Source organism: Anopheles ziemanni, chromosome 3 (assembly GCF_943734765.1).
Source record: "Anopheles ziemanni chromosome 3, idAnoZiCoDA_A2_x.2, whole genome shotgun sequence".
In the NCBI taxonomy this organism is placed as follows: Eukaryota; Metazoa; Arthropoda; class Insecta; order Diptera; family Culicidae; genus Anopheles; species Anopheles ziemanni.
The window spans coordinates 28045487-28069871 of NC_080706.1; the positions used below are offsets into that span (position 1 = coordinate 28045487).

At 47.2% G+C, this 24385-nt stretch overlaps 1 protein-coding gene across 1 annotated transcript in view; it reads left to right on the forward strand.

Moving 5' to 3' along the window:
- Positions 1 to 24385, forward strand: part of LOC131288777 (serine proteinase stubble) — a 55669-nt gene that overhangs the window by 17656 nt on the left and 13628 nt on the right. Inside the window, exons 2-5 of the mRNA XM_058317953.1 lie at positions 7325 to 7381; positions 22237 to 22627; positions 22898 to 23232; positions 23307 to 23452. Coding sequence (XP_058173936.1) covers positions 7369 to 7381; positions 22237 to 22627; positions 22898 to 23232; positions 23307 to 23452 — 885 coding nt within the window. The 5' untranslated portion in view covers positions 7325 to 7368. The remainder of the gene's footprint in view (positions 1 to 7324; positions 7382 to 22236; positions 22628 to 22897; positions 23233 to 23306; positions 23453 to 24385) is intronic.

Here is a 24385-nt window from a genome sequence, read left to right on the forward strand (position 1 = left end):
TGAGTATCGTGTGTAATGGATCCCTGGATTATTGCCTTCCCAGGGCCACAAGGTGGTGTTTTGTTTTGTGCTTGCCTTCAAACGATCGTTCGCTTTTATAGTCAGAATCGTGCTATAACGGTTTCGTAGAAACTACTAAACACTTTGGCTCATGAATGAAACCCGGCTGCCTTTTTACTTTCGTAAGGGCGCTCTTTATTCCGTCCCAAATGTTTGTGAATGAAGTCCGCGCGGGTTTTTATTACGTCCGTGCACCGAGGTCAAGTGACGATTGCTGAATTAATTATCCCAGCAACGCCCCGAAACGCACACCATCAATCATCGGCAAAAGGGACCGTCCGCTTCGCGCCACGGACAGAGCGCGGAGCTGTCGAACGTCAATATATGCAAATAATCATGCGAACTCATGCCCTTCGTTCCCCCAAAACAGACGACCGGCATCGGCTGGTGAAAGGAGTTTTGACTGTTAACGTTTGCACGTTCGTTCGGGGAGTATCAACAAAGAGGCAAAAAACATGAAGCAAAAACAGACCTACATTTGACATCTTCATTCAGGTTGTAGCTTGATGCAACCCACGGGTTTGGGCTTTACCCACAGGACCCACACAGGTCCTCATCATCGCCATTGATTGATTGGCAGCCTCCCGGGATTGGTTTCGCGGACGGTGGGTAGGGTTGTGCGGTGATTAATGGTGCGAATGATAATTGCTTATGTCAAACCACTTGGCCCGAACTCTTTCCGCAACTCATCGGTGACTTTCTTCCCGTTGGTCGACCCGTCAACATGTCTTTCTCAGATGTCAGAGCCCCGAATTCGTGAAGGTCACTCATAACCTCAAAAGTGGTGCAGGTCCTGTTCCGGCGCTGTAAGCTGTACATATCACTTCGTGTCCGTTAAAGAAACACCACCTGCTACTATCGCGCGTTGCTCATCTGCCGTCGGTCGACGAGTGCGTGTGCCATACATCGTGCGCGATGCTGATCGTGTCGTCGATTAGCGCAACACTGCCAACATCAGTTGCACACTGCTCCACTGGGAACGGCATACCTGCTTGCCTTGCGTCCGATTTCCGGGATTAGAAGGGACTGGTGGATGGAGGTGGATGTCCCGATAGGTGTTCCAAAAAAGGGAACTGTCTTTCGGAGTCACTCAGCCGCCGCCGTTTGATCATGTTCGCCACCAGCGTTTGGTTTTTGTGGTTCGTTGTAGCGTTTCGACCAAGGATCATTCTCTACCCGACGACCAGATCTTGGGGCGCTCAAGCGCAAGAACAAATCCTGGAAGCAGCTGCCGGAATAGGGACGCCAAAACGCGCCAACTACCAACATGCGGATGCGAAAACTAACCCTCCCGTATCCCGCCGACCTGTCAGAATGGATAACGGCAACTAACTCCCCGCACCTGGCCCCGTTTCGTTTTCTTCCGATGAACTGCCTCAACCTATCACTGTCGCAAGCCATCAGCAGCTACTGTCCTTCCAAGGAGGCCTGCAGGGACCGCTGGGACGACCGAGGCGACGCCGGTTTGGCATTCTTTCGGGCTCCCGTCCGGACCGGACTACTCGGTCCCGGTCGCCAGTGTCGGTTGTCGGTGAGTGATAAATGACAAGACATCACGATAGGTATTCTATTCGTTCTGACGTACGCGCGGCGACGGCGGGCACCTACCGAGGGTTCCCTCCCGCCCGCCCGAAGGTGTCGTTGGACGTTTCATAAAGCGGGCCCCAGGCCTCGCCGGGTCTGAGCTCGATATGCGTGCGCATAGAATGGACCGCTGAAGAATAGACAACGCAACACGCGATAGATACCATCACGGTCTGGGAAGGAGCCTGGAGACCGAGGACCAACCGGGAAAGGCCGGCGATTATTCGCTGCGGTCTCGGTCCGCGTGTGGTTGTGAAACGGTCGGTGGGACTTGGGGACGTGCAACCTGCCGGTGCTACTGTATCAATTTACCCCCGTGAAGGAGGTCAACTTTGATTACCTTCTGGTTTTGGTTGATCGGTAGCATCGGACGCTTTTCTTCGCGGCGGCAACGTGTCGATAGAACTTTTGCCATAAGGACGATAGAGTTTGTTGATGTATTTTTCCTCGCTGAACTCGGGAACTGTTGGGTAAAGATTTAACAGTTGTATGACCTACAGTAATCCGCATTAGCATACGATTTATTAGGTTGGAGTACGAATATAAGAAACCATAATTTGTTTTCTAACCTAGTCCAACCTTAATAATGTCTCATATATTTTAAGTTTCTTTTTCTTAACCAATTAGTAATTCCAATGCTCAAACCCCCATCTTTCAAAACATAATCTTTCAATTTGGCATAATTACATCTCCTTTTCTTTCCTCTTCAAAGCGCTCTCGCTTGGCTACTGCACTTTTCTCACTAATATTGTCGCCGATCGCAAATGGAAACTTTATCCGAATGGCCACCAAGAAGGTCGCATCTTCAGGCGATTGTTTCGCCGCGATAGTATCAAATGTTACCTCGACCCTTTTCGCTACCTTTTGATAGAAGCCATTCGGGTCTCTCTCTTTCCCTGGCTAAGCATCGCTCGCTGGGGCATCTTTTCATGTTTCTACCCATCAAATCCCCGCAAGAAAGTAGTGACGCTGCCTCCAAAGTCGCAGCGGCGGAAGCTTTCTAGAAAGCATCGATGTACGTTTTATCTTTTCCTCCAGCGAGTGACGATACGGGTTCGCAACAAAAGATACTTCAAACCCAAACCTCAGTCACCGCTCGGAATGTGTTCGGTCGGAAAAGCAGAAAAAGTTGGGACAAAACAAGAAGAGCTCCGAAGGATAGCCTTCGTGTGCGTCTTGATTAGGTTTTTGTTTACATTTCGCACGCTTCTTCGCACTTTCCAGACCCTTGGATGATGAGGTGTTGATTTACACATGGCGTGCGATGGGACGCTTCATCTATTTGACGTTACTGGAGCCAGCAACCTCGGGCCCGGTCTCCGAACCGAAACCAACCGATTCCCCGCTGTCCCGCTATTTCTGCGAACCTGACTTCGGTGGTATCCCATCTCGGAGGGATGGGACGTTGTCGTTGTGAGCTCGCGGAAAATTATTAAATAATTGTCAAGTGATGCGCCACGGGATTTGGCGAGGGGCCACCGGGGGAGGATTTGGGAAAATCCTGACTGAGATTAGCGTAAACCATGGAATTGAACTGCTTGAGCTGATGAACATATCTCGTGCTCATCTATTCCATAGTTCATGTTTTCGTGCGAGTGCGAGGGTTCCAGGGTTAATCTCATTTTAATATGCAATGAATAAAACACTCCGAAAATCCTTCGTCCGTAGGTACAATTTATGGGCGATTACTGGAGGCTAAAGTGGCTCGTTGAAACGCAACCTGATCGTAAGCTATGGCTGTAAGCTGCATAGTGCACAGCTTTAACGGTATCTAACAACTTAAGTTGTGTTGCAAAATAAATAATAAAAAGATTAAGGGATTTTGTTTATTACCAAGTTCCAATCCTCTTATCTTCTTTGTCTTAAGCAGTAACTCTATTTATTTTTCTGATCATGCAAACGAATCTCAACGGTAGGCCTTTGTAATTTTAATTTCTTCGAACGTATCAATGAATATCTCAATTAAATCTGAGAGTTTGAGTGGTTGATCTTTCTCCTTGGGAGCAATCAAATCGCTGCCCTTTGTGTTCAATTCCGACTGCACTTTGATTGATATAGTTGAGCGGGAAACGGGAGCTTGATCCGAACCTCCGATCAAAACCTCAGACCACCCGGTAGCAAAGGCGCCTATTTGCCTTGCTCGCGCCCATTCGCTGAAGGTCGACTGCACTTCTTGGGCGACATTAATAGCGCAATTGACTTACCATCACCACCAAATAGCCTTCCACCGGGAAGCGATGGGAGTTGCATTCGTGCATAGCTAATGAATTATTATTCCGAACGGTCTATTATTTTGATGTGCTACTGATTGGTTAATAAATTATATTAAACTACGGGCGTGCGCCAACCGTGCGCCTCGAAGCGAATGGTGGTACCTAAATGCCAGGCGCCTCCACCACCCAGCCCCGTTTGCGAGCGTGCGAGCTGTCGGAACAACCCCACCATTTGACTGCCAGCGCGACGGCAAAGCTGCAAGCAGCTACAATTGCAACCAGTGCAACCGCTTTCCTAAAGCCACACGGTGGAAAGAACAACGCGAGAAAATAAAAGGCGCAAAAAGGAATCGGCGCGGCGCAAGAGCGAATCTTCGAGCTCGGAAAGATCGGAAGCAACCCCCCGGCCGGCTGCAATGGGGCGTTTGCATGCCAATGATGTTTCTAGATGGCTGGCAAGTGGAGTGTTTTCTGCTATTTAGTCGAATCCGACACCGGCACGTCGTACGATTGATCTTTTGATGGAGAAGCGGGAAGTGAGACAAACAAACCATTTATTTATTCCGCCACAGTTTGGCTGATTCTTTAGCTTTGGAACAGAACGATCGTTATAAGTTATTTTCTGCATAAGACTGGTACTTTGACATTCAACAAAGCCGAGTTTAGAAATCCATTTGATGTCGTATACCTTTTTCTTCGCATCTAAAAATAGCATCAATGGTGCCATTTCTCTCGTAGCATGATTGATTTTAAATTTAAAGAAAAATAATTTCAAACGGTATTACATAACCGACGCTACAGTGCACGTGAGCTCGACAGAAGTCATGGAGATTATATTGGACACACCGTAATAATGGTGTGTTAAGCGGCTAACAAGCTATTCATTGCCGAATTTCGTTCTGATCTGCCGTTCCGCCTCAGAAATCATTAGCAACAACAAAGAACCGTACGTAACGAACCGAACCCGAGTGTGTGTGTATGCAGCCGTGTATCTTCGCCACATGGGGCTGCGTTCTTGCAGACTTCGCAGTCCATTTTTCACCTCGCCAAAAGTCGAAAACCGAATTCCCCGATCGGCAGAACGGCGGCGGTCAGGTTCCCCGAAGAAGAACCGGTACACCTGATGACGCGCCGGACCGTTCGACCGTGCGTTCTACGTTTTTGGTCGGCGAACCTAACGGCGGATGTTACGGCCGCGCAAGATCGTATCGAATCCAGCGTGTCTCGGCTTTGGGGCCGCTCCCGGAAGACAGACGAAAATTAACAACGACAAACCTAATGGGTGTGCTCGTGATCATGAATTACGATTGTCCACCGTGACCGTGGCGAGAAGCGTCGTCGCTGGTGTTGAACGAGAACCCTTCCCCGGGCCGTGATGTTCAACCGACTCTAGATAGTTTCGTATGTGTGTGTGTGTTTGTGTCGAAGGAAGGAATCCGCCGGTGGAATGCTCCGGTGATCCAGAATCGTCAAAACTGACCGATTCGCTGGCAAAGAACCGTTGGTGTAATTATTGGCCCGCGAGCGAGTTTTCATGCAATCCTTGCAGTTGGAGCGAAGAAGTCGGTGACCGCTTCCGTCACGTCGTAAAGTCTACGCGGCACGGCAAGCTAAAGCCGTCCGATGGCCTAGTTCCGATGGCGTGCGGCATCAAAATCGAACTAGAACCAGATTAAGTACCGATCGTCTCCAGCAGCATCATATACTGGTTAGCCACATCCCTATTCGTGGACAGGGACTGCCTCTAGACGAGGGCCTAATTAAGACGAGAAAATAGCTGATGAGCGTAAGTAATTAAAACTCGTGTTCTTAAGCACCAGCAACTGAGTACTTCTTGTGTACTTTTTAGTTAGTTTGTAGAGTTGCAGTCGAGAGGCAATACCATATGTTGTTGCATTTCAGAATGCTCGTTTTGACAGAGGATTCCTTCGCATTTGCAATCACCTGCTTTAACAGAATGTCTTTATTTTCTGGATATAATGCGTGTATATTTAGCGTTATGCGTTTATATTTACCACTTGGTGACAAAAATTCAGCCCTCCACTATGGAGATGTTTATCTAAAACAGCATCAACATACATTCCACGGATGGACAATTTACGCTTTCACTTCGGTACGATCTAATTGTTCTCCCTAGAGTGTTTACCCCGCTTCCGGTGAGCCTAAGGAACTGTTGCACCTGGCATCCCTAGCATTCGCATTGGCGCATACCGGGAAGAAGGTGTCAACATCATTAAGAACACTTACAACTTCATGAACAACCCGTACCATCAGGAGCCGAAGGAGGGCGTAGAGTGGGACACTTCGGGAAGATCGGATCTGATTCCACCATTCAAAGCCGTAGGTGACGCCGGCGTTGTTGAAGCGCGACAAAAACCAGCCTGCCTGCCTGCTGTTGCAAATCGTAATTTTTCCGTTTAATCTGATAATTGTTTTGATCATTTTCCGGCCGCTTGCACCTGGGGAGGGCCGTTAATCTGCGGCAGGCGAGAGCGGTACGGGACACGCTGTAGCGCGCGGCTCACTGCGACGGAAGCCAACCGGCGTGAGATGACGATAGGGAAAGGCGAAAGACGCTGGCAAGAAAATCATGATCCCCGTGATGAACACGTTCCGAGACTCCGGGTGCGCATAATGAGCCTCGGAAGATGCACTGTGACGCTGCACTGGTAGCGGCCGTGTATCCAAACACTCGAGTGGCGCCGTACCAGCATCTTCGCCACAGATTCCGGGAGGTAGACCTAACAGAAGATAGCACTACCTTATTTTTTCTTCCCCCCTGCATCTGTGCAACTGCTCACAGTGAGTTGATTAAAATTCTTGTGGGCAGGAAACAAAATACAACAACGCAAAAAAAACCCAAACACACACACACTCACGTACACTTTGAGCTTCATTATTCGCAAATTGGTCGGACGGGTTCGATCGGTTCGTTAGGAACCGGAAAGGGAGAAAAATACCTGCCGAATTGAATAACCGTCGTCGGCGGATGAGGCCCGGTCATTGCCGATCGATTGAATGAGGAGCCAGTGTTTGCGGTAAGGAAAAAGCATCCATGCTGCGGTCATTGGCAGAAACGATTGAACTGATGGACCTCCGACACGCCATCGGCCCTGTGGTGCACCTTCTTGCACCACCCTTGCCGAAGGGACCTTTCATTTCCTCTGTTTTTTTTATCAAAATTTCGCGCAGGATCTTGTTAAAATTACGGCTTAATTATCGTGCCAATGCATCGATCGTTAGGGACGGCCGGTAATTGACGGTATCAGTGGAGACATATTACGCGGTCACCGGGGACGTTGCTAGCGATAGGAAACGGGAAAACGTGCTCGGGCACAGTTCCTTTTAGACATTGTTTGGCAGAGTTCGACCATCATGATAACAGGACCGTTTTAATTACTGCGAACAGCACTTAATGTGTTTCATACCGGACTTCTTATTAACGCATTGTTTTGTTTCCTCTGCAGGACAACTGATATGGTCATATAAATGTCGCTTAAAAAGGCTTTCGATGGTGGATATAGGTAAGTTATCGTTTTCTTCTCTTTTTCTTCATGTTTTATTGTTTTCGTGCATATTTCCTTTCTCAACCATTTTTAATTATATAAAATTAAGCACTCGGAAGATCTTAATTGTATGTAACCAATTATCGCCCTAACACGTTTTCTAGCTCTTGAGGATTAAAGGGGCGATCGGTGGTAAATGTTCACAAATTTACACTGCCTTCTTAGCACCCTGGTTCACCCTTCTCTCTTCCATGGCAAACGTTCTTAGTCAGCTCGCTTAGCTCCTTAAAAACAATTAGCACGGAAACTTTACAAACCACAACTAATCGATCGCGGGTGATTCCCCGGGAGTTCGGCACCATTTGCTAATTAGAGAATATGCTCCGAAAGTCGAGCTTTTGCTTTGGCACGAACAGAGATCGCTTCGCATAGGTTCGGTTTGCCGGTTTGGTCTATGCCCGTTTTCGGATGTAAAGCCTCACGAGGCGCGGACCGAATTTGCGTGAGATGTTAGAAAGAGGCAAGATTTACGATTCGCAGCCATATAAATCAATCAAAGCTCTGGCTGGCGACGGCGTTGGGGTTCGGACGGATCGACGTTTTATTTTGAGCGTCGCTGACGGACCGAACGGTCGACATCGATATTGGGAATTATTTTTCTCTTTTCTTTATATTGCCGATCAACCCTCCAACAGACGCTTCCCCTGATGGTGGCTGCGATCGTTTCTGCACAGCGTAAAATACGAAAATTTATGCTAATAATCCTCCCCTCCTTCCCCATGCCATCACGCTCTTCCCTCTCTCCCTCCCTTATCGGCGGTGAATTTCTACCAATCAATTAAAAACATTATCAACCAATCGATCCGACGTGATGGAAACGAATTTGACGGACCTCAGGACCCCGGTACACTTTGTTGGCTCAGTGTGTGTGTGTGTGTGTGTGTCTGCTAAGGAAAACGTGCTAATACGATCAAGTCGCTGCTGGCTTCCCGATGATGAATGTTGAAGGCTCGTCAGCGTCGCCTGTTCCGAGGCCGACAGGCCGTATTCCTCAACCGAAAAACCTTTTTTCGCTGCTTCGCTAATGAATTTGATAATCTACCGACATTCGTCATACTTTTATTGAGCGTTCCGTTCGATCGATCAAGCGCGGGAAGGAAAGTGAATGAAACATTAAATTTCTTTTCGAGGCTCAAAAGCACGAATTTGATTAAAAAAAAAAATACGGAAAAATAAGATATATGCGTTTCAGTATTTTCGCTTTCACTCCGATGCATTTCAATGAAATGTTTGTTTTTATTTTCTGTTTTATTGATCCTTTGCTTTAAACTCATTAGTGTCCTTCGTGTTCTGAATTTGAAGAGCATGAAATTCACAGTTTAAAGCGCGCCGGATCCTAAGGAAACACATAAATGTCAACTAAATTTTCAAAAACATGCCAATCAATGCAAAATATCAACCTCTCTAAAAATCTAGACCTTACGCAGCTCATCGCAAGTCCTTCTCGACCGTCGTGGGAAGGAAAAACGTCTTCGTTTTTGATTAATAACCGCAATTTGTTTGTCTTTTGATGCTCTTCATCTTCTTTTCCTTGTTTGATTCCTATTTTGTTTATGATGCGTAATTTTTCGGTAAAATCTTCCGTCGCTTCCACAAGGCATCTTCTGCGTCGCGACTTTTCATCAGGCTCCCGGGGTATTACCGAATCCTGTCGTAAAATGCAAATCGCTATAACCGCCCAGAGTCGAGCGCGGAACGGTGAAATCAATTTTTGCGAGGGTTGAGCGATTTTTCTCAACTCGACCGACATTTATCATCTCGAAGTCTTCCGAAAAGGCGCACGGTGCTCCGGTTTATTGCACGCTCTCCCCACACACCCGTTTTTGGCAAACCGTATCAAATCATCGGAATCTCAGAACCTACAGGGGACACTGTCACCTAATTTCGTACGATCTGGTGATAGATTTGTGGCAGGGTGACTATAATTTGCATGCATTACGGAGCGGAGCTCGAACGATCGATAGGCAAAAATACATCGCCGTTAAGCTGTGGGCAAAGAATTAGATCACGGTCCGCCCGAACCTCACCGTGTTCCCTGGATCGTTCGTTCGCTCTTTTCACCCGCAAAAAAAAGCGTCACCAGAACCGGGGCTGGATTTGATAGATTATTTCACTATGTTTTATGCTAAGCGTTTTGAATCGCTTTTTTCCGGCCGCCCGGCGAACCCGGGTCCGAAAAATCGGCGTGGGCGGTCAGGTTTTTGTGTCTTTTTACTTTTCCACATAGGAAATCCGCGATGAGAGCAAACAGATTATCGATCGCTGATTTGATCGCCGGGAACCATCGTGCGATCGGTCCGCCTCGGAAAGGGCGGGTGGAGGATGCGGTGGTTTTCGGGAGGTTCGGAAGGTTTTATGGAGGGCCCCGAACCGAGCGCGCAATAAATAGGCCAATCGGGGCTCGCGTGCGTTCCCGCGCGGAATTGATGTTGGCGTGCACTGTAAAGTTTAGAGGAAAAACAACTCCATCACTCCATAATCTTTGGATTCTGGTGCGACAAAAGAGAAATGGTACACCGATCCCTGTCGGCAAGTGTCGCCGGATCGAACGACGGGGACGACGACGACAATCGGGGTTTTCGCACGGTCCGCGATCGGTGTCGTTCATCATATATATCCATCATCGAGTTCGAAAGCATCGTCATAACGGTGCGGCACGTTGTAACAGATTGGAATAGTGTATACATACCCTTTTCCTACATTTTGTGACCCATGTAGTGTAACATTTACATAAAATTGTGCTGGTGGTGCAACAAGCGTTTGTGTGCAAGATAAATAAGTGATTAAAGTAATTAAAAGTGCTTAACAGATGTATAAATGTCTGTGAATAAGTCATAAAACTTCCCAAAAGTGAATTGAACTAAACCATTGTTTAAAAATAATATCCAACAACCTCTTAAAGATAAGACACTACAATAATTTATGCCGTGTTTTATGTTTAACGATCGTTGGAAAACAAATGTAGCGCCACTCATTTATCTGCGATCGCCAACGCGATGGATTTAAATCGATTCAAGATTATGTTAATTTGTCGATCAATTTGCCGTTTAAACAACAACCAGATAATCCAGCTTGGCGCAATCTGTTAATGCTCAATCGTTCGGCGCAACGAAACTATAGAGCTGTTTAAAGAGGTACATGACATCATCAGTTAACATTTTAGTTTTTATTGGTTTGAATCGCACACCGACAGGCTGGCACTTGTGGATAAGATATAACGGAGAAACTGGTTAGGATTTCCACCGGGTTTGCGAGGGTGAGTCCTAAGGCAGCACCAGGCAAATGCAATGCCAAATAAGAAAAAAATATACAACTCTCACTTTCGATCGTTCCGCCAACTGCAAACGAACCGTTGGGATCGAAACGGTTGCAGACAGTTTCAGGGTGGATTTTTCCCTATCTGATGTGCAACAAATAAAAGCGGCCCGGCGAATTCCCCGGGCACTCCATGCTACCGTAGAGCACCTCATGGTGTTCTGTTATGTTGTTCGACACGATCATTGCGGGTCGGTGTGATAGCAAAGGACTGCTGTGGCGTGGGGAAACAACATGGATCGTTCGGTGTCGGGGAAGTAACGGGAGAAAAAAGCTGTGAAACCCACACCCCAGCGCACAGCCACCGAGTCGAACGATAACATAAACAAATTGATTAGTCGTGTAGGCTTGGGGTGCAAGCTGATCTGCATGCCCTCGACGTTGTCGATGCTGAGTCTCCTAGGCTGCTTTCGTTACAGCCGACCGTAGCGTGGACTGAAGATGTAAAGGTGTGCATGAAGAGGGATCTTTCTTCCCCGATCTGCACTCTTGCTGTTGGAGTGAGGAAGGCATGGAACATCATTCAACCGGTGTAATCCGCAGTGGTCTTTCCGACAGTGTTTGCATCGAGTTGAAATGATTTCGATGTTTGGCTTAATTTAATCCGTTAATCATCGGTTGTTGCTTGCCGTAGAGTATCGCTAGTCCATCACTTTTTCACCACAACTATAGGAGTGTTGTTATTGTAAAGAGAAAAGAAAAACCGGCCTGCCAGGTGCGTTTGGGTGGCTACAAAATATGCTAATCCCAACTGATGATTCGGGTGAGCGCTACCGAAAGTATCGCCCAACACGCGCTGCTGCATTTAGATCGTGGTGCAGCATCTGGCTGCTGAATATTTATGTCACAAATCGTCCGCAGCTAAATGTGAAAGATTGCTTCAAATTAAGGGTTTACCGGAGAGGCAAGGAGTTTTCATCTGCCCTCCATCCTCTAAGCTAATTGGAGACGATGAGACACTTTCAACGATGATTCACTGGCTCTACTGCACTTGGTGGTGATATATCGTTGGCACGACACCGTTTTCAGCTCCTGTTGGGTGGATTTTTCTTTTGTGTATTAAAATTTTTTGGGAAATTGTTCCTCAAGTCCATGGAAAATTAAACCTGCAGTAATTGATTCCCATTTGGTTGCGAACGTTTCGAAAACCGAGAAAGCATTTGGTGAATCCTGAATGTATGCAACTTGTGCTACACCGTTACGGTACGTTCGTTTTAGTAACGCTCGCCAAATATCTCGAGGCAAGGATTTTTAAGGTAATTATCTTATTATCTGTAAATAAATGCAATTATCTTAAGGACATGGTTGAACGAACGGCAATCAAGATGAGTTTGTGAGATAATGTATCAATTTTGTACTGGAGGCAAGTTTTGGTGCATTGTGGTATTATTTGCATATGTTTTCAAGCTCTTGAGTTATTAAATATGATTCCTTCTGTCTCTTTTGCTAATATGAATAATATCTAACTATCTTCTGCTGCAAGAAGTTGGAATAAAATAAAAATACAAATAAATAAATTAAGATAAACATTTTAGAAGCTCAACTCGCTAGTTTATTAACACTTATGTTCATACAGGTACATCTTATATATGTAATATCACAATGCCTTATGCGCTAGTAGTGTTTTATTGCATGTTTGTGAAGAGATTGCTTCACCCAAAGATTCTTTGTTCACGTTTTCCTTCTTTTTGACTGACATTGGGAAAAATAGTAACGGTCGCTCATCGTGGTTCCCTAATTAGAATCAGACTTTTCTAGTACGTTTGTTTTTCCATGCTTCTAAAAAAAATGCTTTCATCCTTAAAGCATCTTGCATTTGCGGCTACCGCGCGTAACCATCTCTATTGGAAGACTTCTCGAGTAGCGCACGGCTCGATAAATAAGGTACGCGATCGCACACACGATCGCCGTAGCGAAGACACCGACCGCCAGCAGCACGTCCAGCATCAAGTACTCGAACCACGACAGATGGCGCACGCGTAGCTGTTTCGCACCGCCGTTACGTGCCACGTACTCGATCCACCAAATGGCGCGCTCGATCGATGTTTGCGGTTGATCGGTCAGGAGGCGGTGCAATTTGTTAACGTTTTCTTGATACCTGAAGAGGCGGAAAAAAGGGGAGGAAAATGTGTTAATCTTTTGAGTCACTATGCGGCACGTGAATACTTCGAGCAGGGAGGCCAAGTGCACTTACCGGTCGTCCGTACAGACTTCTCGCAGCTTGTCCGCGAACGTTTGCGACTCGTAGTCGATGAGCGAAATGATGCCCGCCTCATACTTGGCGATCTGGCGCAAATAGTGCTCGTACGAGGTCGAGTAGCTGATGCCGACGACGGGCACCTTATGCTGGATGGCGTCCTCCACGTTCATCTGGCCACCGTCGGTGACGAAGGCGCGCACTTTAGGGTGAGCTGTAAATGGAAAAGAAAATTATTAGTTATGTCGTCGTTAAAATAACACAAAGTGTTTTTTGTATAGAAAAATAAAGTTAGGACCTGAGAAATAGGTTGTAACAAAATTGGAAAACATCCTAACTAATAACCGTAGGACGCAATCGTGAACAGAAAGTGAGAATAAACAAAGTCTGTTTACGAGAAACGCACCCCCACACTTTGTAGTGTCATTTGGCAAACAAATCAAGGGTAAATGTTTTTCTCAAGCATGCTCCTGTGCGAATGATGCATTTCATTTCCCCCCTGATAAATACGCCCCTTCATTTTCCTTCCTGTCGTAAACATTCTCGCGGGGTGTACGCCCGCAGATATCCCCTTCACAGCTGCGAGATACTGCGTTCCGGCACTTTGTTATTGTTGTTTTGATGCATTTCTCAATGAACCGCGAATGGGAAGCACGTGCGTAGAAGTGTGACACAGTATTTTCAACGCTGCTATAGTAAACCTCTCTACACACATCCATCACAACCTGTTCCTCGCCACGCCGCCTCTCGCCGGCCTTCCTCGGTCTATCTTGGCCATCAACAACAAATGTATTCAAGCAAACAGTTGAGTAGAGAAAAAAAATGAGAAAAACAACTGCCAAGCCCCCGGGGATTGCGCGAAACGGTGCCGCGATTGGATTGGCTCAAAGTTGAGTGACGCGAGTGTACGGAGACGTTGGGTGAACAGGTGGCGGCGCCTCGCGTCATTATCTACCTCCCTATCCTTCCTCGCGGCCAACATCCCGCCGTCCACTATCTAATCTTGTTTTTGTTTTGAGTATTCTAAACATTCCCCAACGAACGAGACCGGCAAGTCCTCTCCATCTACACCCTGCTTCTACTCCTTCCTCCAACCGAAGTCCGATCCGGTCTTTGTCTATCGAACATGAAGACATCTCTCGTTGGTCCACTCGCGCCACTCACCGGGAAGTACTTTATATTCACGACGATCATGGCTGCAGCATGCGAAGAATGTATGAGGTGGATGAGTTTTTTATTCCAATTTCTATTTGCAAAACAACCATCCCGGCCGGGAGGGAGACAAACCGGTGGTCCATTTAAAGAATGTGGAGGGTCGGGTGGTTGTTTTGAACGGATCTTAGGCGCGATCAGACAATGTAGAGCTCGCGAGGGGCTCGACATTTCGCTCCGCCGGGAAGAAAACGTGCGTTTTTCAAGGTCTCGCCGCTGGTTGAGTCGTATCTATTTGTGTGGAGGTGTTGTTGGAAGGATGAAACTATACTGCGCATATTGTTTGCAAAATATTAAGGTCAATAAAGACACTTTTTTGTGTCGCAACTTTTTGGGACGTTTTTGTTCTTTTCTAAGACAGAACAGATTTTTATCGTCAGAGTAAGCTGTCCTCAAACCATATTTTAATCTATGACGTCAAGAATAAGGGGCTAATGAAGTGTGGCTAATCACACACAACGACTACTTACCCAAGACAGCCTCCTGCGGGACGCTGTAGGACTGGTAGATCCGACCGGTGCTGTTAATCAGCTCGCTGTCCTCGGTCAGTGCCCAAACGCTGGCCAGGTCGAGCCGCTCCAGCGTTTTGATGATCTTGTCGACACGGGCTCCGACTGACGTCACGGCCAGATTGACGTACACGACCGGGCCGTCCGAGTGCGACAGGAACAGGGCCAGATCTTCCGGCAACGGTTCGGCCACACGCCGCTGGTGGATTCCTCCGAGGTGTACCGTCGTCGGCCCGACCGGGCGCACATTTCCCAGCAGCTGGAAGGCATTGATTAGCAGCAGGTCGGCGTTCTGTTCGATCTGACGCAAATCCGAGATCTGCTCGCCAAAGTTGCTCTTCGCGATCGCGTTCTGGGCCGGAATCTCTTCCGTGTAGTAATAGAATCTAAGGATGGAAAGCAGTGCAAAAAGGCATCAAAGGTTAGTTGGGCTATAGGTTGATAGCAACGGAGAGGATTCTACGGCAAACCAAGACCCATTTCGGCGTCAGCTTCTTATCGCTACCGCCATTACCACCAGCAGCTACTTTGCCACTCGTTTATATTATGCGAAAAACATGTTTGTCCAATGGGAGCGCCCTTATCAGTCGCCCTGCTTCTCAATTCACCTACGTCATCAGGTTCGGCTGTAATTATTTTCTTCATTGCGACGTAGTTTGAACGTTATGAAATCTAATCGTGTATTAAAAGGTTGTCAAAAGTCTGCACAAATCAAGGCCAAATGTCACAGAATTGATTTTAAGCTATGAGTTCTTTTTTATTTTGCTGATAAAAGCAATCTGAACTCTTATCATCTACCGTATGCTGCCGGAGGGACAAACTGGGCCAAAAGTTCATCGTGCGGGACGGTTGGTTTGTTATCAGAAGGGAATTTGCTGTCTCGTAACCTACTGTCTGTAAGGTCGATTATTGATATATCCATTAAGTAAGAGATACGTTAGAATTGTTTTTGAAATGTGCTGATTGATTCATTGTTGGGCAGATACTAATGGATATTTGTTTTTGAACACACATCATAAATTTAATCTTGTCAAAATGAACTACTTCACAAAAATAAAAAAAAACATTATCAATAACAGGTTCAACTGCTAATACAAAGGACGTTACTGACCACTTATCTAGCATGCAACTCTCAAGTCAAATCAGGGTCATGATTTAAATATTGGACAACGCACTGACATGGTTTCCAGTCGTCATGCAATATACTTCACGAAACCCTGCGCAACAAGTTGCCCTTCTACAATGAATCGAGAAAATATCAGCTTCTAGAAACGCACCACATGCTCAAGTGCAACAACCGGATATGCACCGGACGTGACAGCCCGTTCCGAGTGGATGGAAAACCAAGCTAGGAGCAGCGGTTCAACTAATCGCAATTCCAGGAAGCTAGAAGTGTTGCGTGTGAGCTGAACCCCCGAGAAACGTACGAAATTGGGGTGTTTATTCACGCATTTCAAGTTTCCAACCAGGCAAACTTCCGCGGTCCAGAATGTTCGTTTATTTTGAACAAACTCAAAGCCTCTTTTGTGTCAAAAACGTCTTCTGTAGCACAGTTTGTACCGGCAGAAGAATGAGACAGCTATTGGTTACAGCCGGGCTCACTTTTACTTTCGTTCGGATCTATGACTGCTGCATCTGACTTGCACATTTGCACGTTCGGCGCACGAGGGTGAGAAAATCGTTTGAGGGCAGACATCGTAAGGTGGGAGCGAGTGGTGAAACATATGCAGCAGCACGAGGGACAACGACTGGTTGCTCAATTATAATTGCCCCAAGCAGGCCCCCAACACCCGACCCGGTTCCTTGCAGGTTTGCTGGTTTTTCCCTCGCCTTTACTTTACGATGTCAGGGTTGAATAATTCATTCTAGACAGCGATAATTGCCCACCACTGGTGTGCGAAAGGGGGGCTCGTTGGGTTTGGTTCGCATATCACCTGCCTCTCGTCGACATCGTATGTTGTTAGTAAGCGTATGACTTACCTGTACCACACGGTAAACAGTACGCTGGAGATGCGCTGCAGCAGACTCAGATCCTCGCTGAACGGCATGAAGATACTGGGATAGCCGATCGGGTGGTTCGGGTTGCCGAGTGCCTCGTGTGCGTTGATGTACGCCCCGCCGTTCGCGATGCCAACCAGTGGCGCACGGAAGTGTTCCGCAAACGCGTTCATCAGCGTCACGCCGGACCACTCGACGATGACCACATCGAACCGGTTGCCGGGCTCGGTCGAGCTGGCCGACTTGATCAGTCGCTGTACGGCCGGATGTTGCAACTCCTCGGCCGAGATGGTGCGCATCACGTCGAAGATGTTCCGCAGCATGTCGCGCCCGTCCAGCCCGTCCACGTGCAGCTGCTCCAGGGCTGGCGAACCGTAGGCGAAGCCGAGATCGATCTGCTCGATCCGGTCGGCGAGCGTACCGTTTCCGGTGCCCTTCGGTGGCAGGTCGAGCGGATCCGTTGTCATTAGCACGATGTCGTGACCGCGCCGGGCAAGCTCCTCGAGCAGCGGTCGGTAGACAAGTTGATGCTGTTTCAGCGGCACCGGGAAGATTGCCAGTATCTTGGCAGCGTCTGCGACGGCGAGCAACGTGGCCAGAGGGAGGAGGAGGAGTAGCAGGAGCGGCACGGGGCACATTTTCCCCGTCGTATGACGAAACCGACCGGTTGCTGGGGCCATTTTTTTCTCACTAAGGGCTTGCGATGTTTCTATTTTCGTCGAGCAAACACAACAATTTGTCGTCAAGTCAATGTCTAGGTTGGAGACTACGTTTCGTCGCTCACCGCTTTTTTTATCTTTTCGATTTTCCACAACAATTTCTTCCCAAAGGGTTAAGGTAACACTCTCTGCCAATGTTCAATAATGTAAAATAATTCGCTTCTTTTCTCGAACTTGACACTTTTCGAATTGTGCTCGAAACGGTTGGAATTCGCGCCAGTTAACCTCCGCTAATTGACGATTGGTTTCGACGGCTGGGCACGCCTCCAATTGTGGGAAATTCGGTGGCCAGACAAATTGGACGAATGTGGCCTGCCCGCGAACGATACCTCCCTGCTTCACCTCTGCGTCCAATAATTCCCCTTTCTTCGCGTGATGGAATAAATTTCACTCAATAAAGAACACAATCAACGCGCTAACTCGGTCACACCCCTCGGTTTGTTCTACAATTGAATTGTTCCTTTCTTGTGCGAAACGAGAACAGAATGGAACGTTGATTCACTGGGCACTTTGGTGCAGAACGATCCTTCGACAATACTTCCGCTTCGTTTAGGCTGCGTAGTCACGTTTTCCAAGGCACTTCACTGGCGGCCTCGTGTCACCGCGATTGTTCTCCCGTTGCTTTGAAGATAGGGTTCCACTTCCGGTGGCCACGACCGTTGAGCCTGCCGGTCGACCAATGGCCGTCCACCGTGCTTGAAGGATGCTTTTATTCTGAGCCCGGCTAGAAAAAGGGGAAAAATACAAGAAACCATACGTTAGTAGATGCAAATTAGTCGCGTCGTTCTGACGTGTGCGAGCCTCCCGCGATGTACATATATATTGGGGGGTTTCGTTACGAAACTCCCGGCCAAACGATGGCACATGACATCGGTGGGGTGATGTTCTGTGACGTAAGGGGCTTTTATGGAGCGTTCGATAATTGTGGCTGCGGCGGCCTCGATAGACTCATTATCATGTCCGTTACAATTCGCCAGGAGAGCGTTTGTGTATTCTTTGATTTATCAAGAATGATCGCTACCCGATCGGTGCCAACTATTAAACATCGCATCATCATCTCGTCAATCCATACATAAGCATACAGCTGTGTGCCTTTTTGTACGGTTGTTCTAAAACTTGTTGTAGTATCAGTATTTATTTTCTTGTTTAAATACGCAAACAATTTATTTTTGAATGTCCTTGTGTTTTTTTAAACACTTCACCCATTTTTGGCGTACGTCGAACTGTACGGCAAACGACGGTCGCAAACGGAAAAACACACGCTCGAGCTCGTGAAAACGATGTTGCGATAAAGTGGAGTGCGTTAAACGGTTAACTTTTCCCAACCAAATAACCTTCCAACACGCAACGGCAAACGAACTGGAAACGGTTGGCTAGTTTGGAAAATTATCTGCCAGACATGATATCATTTTTCCTCATTAACCCTTAATGGTCATAATATTATCTTATTGAAAATTATCTTATTGATTTCAATTACAATAAACCTCATTTCGAAATTAATGAAATTTACATCGGCGATATCTTTTTTGGAAAGAAATATTTTCAAATCTTTTCTCGCCGCTGCCCATCGAAGGGTTAGTCGAACATTGTGCTGCTATGTCGTGCAGTTGGATGGGTACACTCGCAAAAAAAGAGGAACCAAACACTCGTCCACGCTAGGTGGGGTCGCGGATTTAATTCTCTAACATTCACTTGCACCCTCCCCCCCCCCCCGCTGCCTCGTCGAGGGTGTCTTTAGCCAATTATCCCTTTGTTGCCGTTACTTTGGCTTTGTTTGTATCGGCGAGGAAAGCAAGGGCCTGTTTTGTTCTGTTTTTCTCCAACGCTGCCAACGGTGGTCGATGTTCACGGGCGTGTAGCAACGGACGGTCAGCTCCATGCCGTGACTCATCCTCAACTGTGCACGCGGAAAGCATGCGGTAGTCCCGCTGTCCGATGCTGCTTCCCCCTATCGACACATGTGGACTCCACTACCCTCCCTTGGCCATGTGTTGGGGCGGAGGGTGGCAGTTGCTTGAGCAACAACAACGCGTACGGCGCGTGGTCGTCCGGTCTCCCTCTTTGTGTTCCGCCCGAGTTGCTACCGCAAAAATAAAATGTTGGTGAAGATTCAAACGCTTGAACTCGACCACGAACACTTCCTGCGCGAGAGAGCGTCGTTCGATGTAGCGGTTGCCTGTTTCCATCGCCTCAGTGTTGCTCACTTTCTTTCGTCGCACTTCCTCGATGTTGTTTTTACTTAGACATTTAATTTATTCACGGCTCCTTCCTCTCCGGACTAACAGTTCCTTCAACGGGAATGGAAAAAGAAATTGAGCACACTTTCGGCGCAGTTGATAAGACCAGTGCTCTAATTCGCCACGCCTATGTTTCGCCTTTCGACGAACGCAACAAAGAATTTTTTACCACAAATTAAACCACTTCCACAGCCTCCCTAAGATCGTTCGCCCCAAGAAGCACGCGCACTAAATGTGTCTCACCTTCGTTCCGTTCCTTTTGCTGCAGGGCTGCCCCCTTTGCTGAGCCGTGCGTAGACGCGTCTCGTAAGACGACACTTTAGTTTTTGTTTCTTTGCGTTGCTTATCTCCCTTCGCTTTGTGTGTGCGATCGCGCGACTCAGCTGCTCGCGTTCAGATGCTGACGCGAACCGGTTTCTTTATTTGCTCGCTTTGCATAAACCAACCGCTCGGTCCGGCTTTTGCAGTGAAGGGTTTACCGTGAAGCGGTTCGAAGGCACCTCAAAATGCAGAATTTTTACACAACTCGGCAGGTCACAAAACTGTCTCGGCACGTGCACAATCGGGTGGCGGCTAATTAACGACACCAATTATTCCTATTACTTGGCACTTTGCACAATGGGGGAAAGAAAAAGGCACTATGACCGCGCGGTCGCGATCCGTTGGGGCGTTGTTCACTTGGGGAGTTCCACTGCTCAACTGAGCGCGCTCGGCTCGGAACCGGCCAATGTATATAGGTTGTGCTCGAATGGACCGTAGCTATGGTGGTAGTTGTGTTCAGCAGCGGTGCGTTGTTGGACGCGATTAGACGAGCTCCCCGCGAGTTGGAGACCGCGAGGCATCATCTTACGGGAGAGTACAATACCCTTGCAGCACAAATCGATGAAAACGCGCGTGCTGCTGCCAAGGAAACGGGCCTTGATGCTGACCTGCGTTGTGCGGTGCGTAGGAACTCACGGACAGTGGTGGACGTTGTTAACGGTGCAGCACGTCAGATGAAGAACGGCTAGTGTAGCACCAACCGTTCTGGGAACATTACTTGGAGTGGCAATTATGAATAGTAGCATGAATCTATGAGGTCATTAGTATTTGAAGTGAATTATGCCTCGCTTCGTTTGGAAAGATTTATACACCGCATCGTACGAATCGATAACATGTCATCGCAATCAAATAAAATAATAATAACCCCGTACAATTACCGTAATTTGCTAAAAGCAATAAAGATAGGCTTGTTCGTAGAACATATAACTAATGCGGCTATAAACCAATTTGAATTGCATTTGATGCTTCGGCACAACGGCAGATTAAAATGAAATGTTGTACGATTTTTCTTATTTTTTAACAGCCTCGAAAGAGGACAAACATCTACGAATATTCTAGAAAAATCGATTCAACCGTATCCTTCTATGGATGGGAGCCAGAAACGATGCAACAGATGGCGTATATAATTTCCATTGCGATGATTGCGATATAGTTTTGCTTAAGTGTATGTGGGAAAATTATCATATACTCTGCGTAGTATGCATAAATAATGATAAACCACTTTATTATCCGTCTGTGCCTTTTAAGATACGATTGAAACCGTGCTGTACTTTTATTGGCGTGTGTCACTAGCATTATCATACGACCTGTATTCATTTTTTCTCAATTTTTACTATATGCATGAAAAAGGAGGTCAAAAATAGAATACTTTCCCAACACCGTGCTCTAGATACAAAAAATTGTTTGGCACCGTTTCCTGTGTCCAGATACGCGACGGGAATAGAAGTTGAGCAGTAAACAGGGACTGTTTATTTTTTTGTCTCGACATGCGCGTCAGCCCTTGGCAATGCATTTCTCTGCTGAACCTCTGGAACCGGCATAACCGAAAACAAATTTGATTTAAAAAAACAAACGACGCGAAATATCTAGAAATTTCGGTCGACCACGCGCATCCCAACACATGGCGTCGGGGTGAAATGACCGCGTGGTGTTCCCCAACGCTGCATCATTCACAAGAAAAGGCTCTCAGACACGTTCATTCTGAACCGCGCGGTTCCACGAAACGCGGTTCATCCGAGCAGCTGCATCGAGTGGTGAGAGTTATATGCTCTGGAAAGTATACAGAAAAAACCTCCCTTATTATGCTAGTAGCATAATATTGTCCCCACATTGGCGTGAATGAAAACCCCAGCACGAATGCAGCAGAAGCCGACGGAAGATATGGTTTGTCGAGCGCCATCACGAAGGGTTCGTTGTGTCCACCTCCAACCCCCCCCCGGGGTTGATTGTAAACAAACCCCACGAGGGACCCACGGTAGGCCATGTTTTGTTGTATTTTTAGCTCTCGCTCTAACGCCGCATTAGAGAAAGAGAAACACAAGCCGGGCGCATGGGGAGACGTTACGCAACTTGTTGATTCCGTATGAACTCCCGCGAAGGACGGTAGAAAAAGGTCGAACAACATGACGCCATCGCTTAGGGATGACCAAAAATGGTGAATGATCTCGGGTCGCGAGTGGGACTCTAGGATTGAACCGTTAACCCTTAGCTGCTAGGGAAGAAGCTGGATATTTACGGAATAAATCTTTTATTTTAAAACCATGATTTTCATATAGTCCATTTGATTTCTCGCATATTGTTGCAGATCTAAAAATCTCCACCATGTGGAGTCGATGGAAGGCATCGATTCTACTGTTCACGGCCTGCTGTTGGATCGCTGAGCGGGCCCCGGCGGTGGCGGGAGTGGCGGCAGTGGGCGCGGCATCGGCAGGCTCCGGCCATAACCACTACAAGATCAACCCGAACCCGTGCGCGGTGAACGGCATCGAGGGCACGTGCATGTTCGTCTGGGAATGCATCAAGTCCGAGGGTCAGCACGTGGGCATGTGCATGGATCAGTTCATGTTCGGGTCCTGCTGCTCGCACAACCTAACCGACAATGTGATACCGCAGAACACGCACAACTACCACCAGACGCTGACGTACCGGCCCAAGCCGTCCTCGACGGGTGGCAAGTACAAGCCTCCGAAGCCAAGGTAAGGTCTCCCCCATCCCCAGGAGCTTTGTTTGCCCCGGAGGCGCAACCCTTAAACTTATAACAACAAGAGTAACGCACCGTAATCCATTGCCTTCTGACCTAATCTACCGTTTCCTCCTCCCCCCTCTCGGTTCGGTTCGGATCATTCTGGGTTTGTGGTCAAAACTCCCACTCACGCACACGACAACTCACCACCCCGCCAACGGAAACCCCCCTCTGCCATGGAACCCGACGACGTGAAACCTGAACTTCGAACTTCCTAAAACAGCACTTTCGTTAGTAGCAACGGCTACACAACCATCTATCGACCGAACGGCAGTGGAACGCTGGTGATACGACCGTCGCATAATTTCCACCAGCAGTCGAATCTGCACCACACCTATCACCATAACAAGCCTAGCCATGCTTCCACCAGCAGCAGCAACAACGGCATTAGTAGTTCCAGTAGTGTTAGTAGCGGGGGTGGCTCCTTCGTCACCGGCAGCAATCACTTTAGTCAAAAGCCAACAGAGGGCACTGTAAATAAACATTCTACCTTATCGACCCCGGTCCAACAGCAGCAGTCGGGAGCGGACCAAGAGATGGCGGCCAGCGTAGCGACCGGTAAGAGTGACGCCTTGTACGATAGGTTCCCTATATTGAACAGCTTCTAATTCCGACGTCCGTTTGCCCGGTAGGTATCTTCACCACCCACTGGCAGGCCACGACGGAGCCGAGCTTCATCACGCGGACGAAGCCCCCGAAGCCGAACAAACCGTCCAAGAAGCCGATCCTGTCCATCTCGAACAACATTCAAAGCACCGCACTGAAACCAAAACCATCGGTAGGATATTTTGTTGAAATTTAATTTGTTTAACTTCTGAAAATTTGCAATATTTTTCTGGAATAGTTTTCTCTAACTCGCGATTTGAAAAATGGAAAACAATGTTATAAAATTCACACTTAGTAATTGCACCATATTGTTAGTGTGCAATGTCTTCTTCTTGACGTAACGACCTCTTGATCATGCTTGCCCTTTAAGAGACTTTTATTCTTTTGTATACGTGGATTGTCAGTCCTCTCGTACAGGGGAGGTATATTTGTCTTGTTTTACTTTAAATTTAAAACGCAAGTGAATCAATTTAGTCGATTTAGAACACAAACAGTAAATACAGAGGTCGATGCAAAGCTATTTTCTGCACCACAATGGTTTACAAATGTTGGTTTGACAGTTGGTTTACAAATTGTTTTCAAACATTCTTGCATTATGTAGCAGATCTTCCCAAGAATATCTTAGACGAAATAGGTAACCTGGATGTCTGGATCATAGTGTTTCAGTTGTAACACATGGCCTCGCGGATAGTGTCGTAAAATATGTAATATCCCGAGTAGTCAAAAGTGCTCCTCGGTGCAAAGTTATGGGATATGGATCTTGTTGGTCGCTATGATATGGCCGCAATCAAGTGTGAAGATTTTTCTCACGTGTAACCTTCCACCCAACGCCGCAATTACTTGTTCAGTAAGTGAAATATACTAAATTCAAACCAACTGTCAAAAATATTCCCACAGTCTTTTTCTCTTCACATGGTTTGCTTCGACCTCTTTTTTAACTGATCTGGATTTCGAGGCGACCGTTTACTACCGACAGCTCTTTAAAACCTTTGTTTATTTTTCTGGAAAAGAGTTTCAGGTTTCGTTGATTTTATATATTTTGGAGAATTTATTGTTTTATAATGGCTTGTGAATATTTTGCTGACTGACCAATGAAATGTAGGTC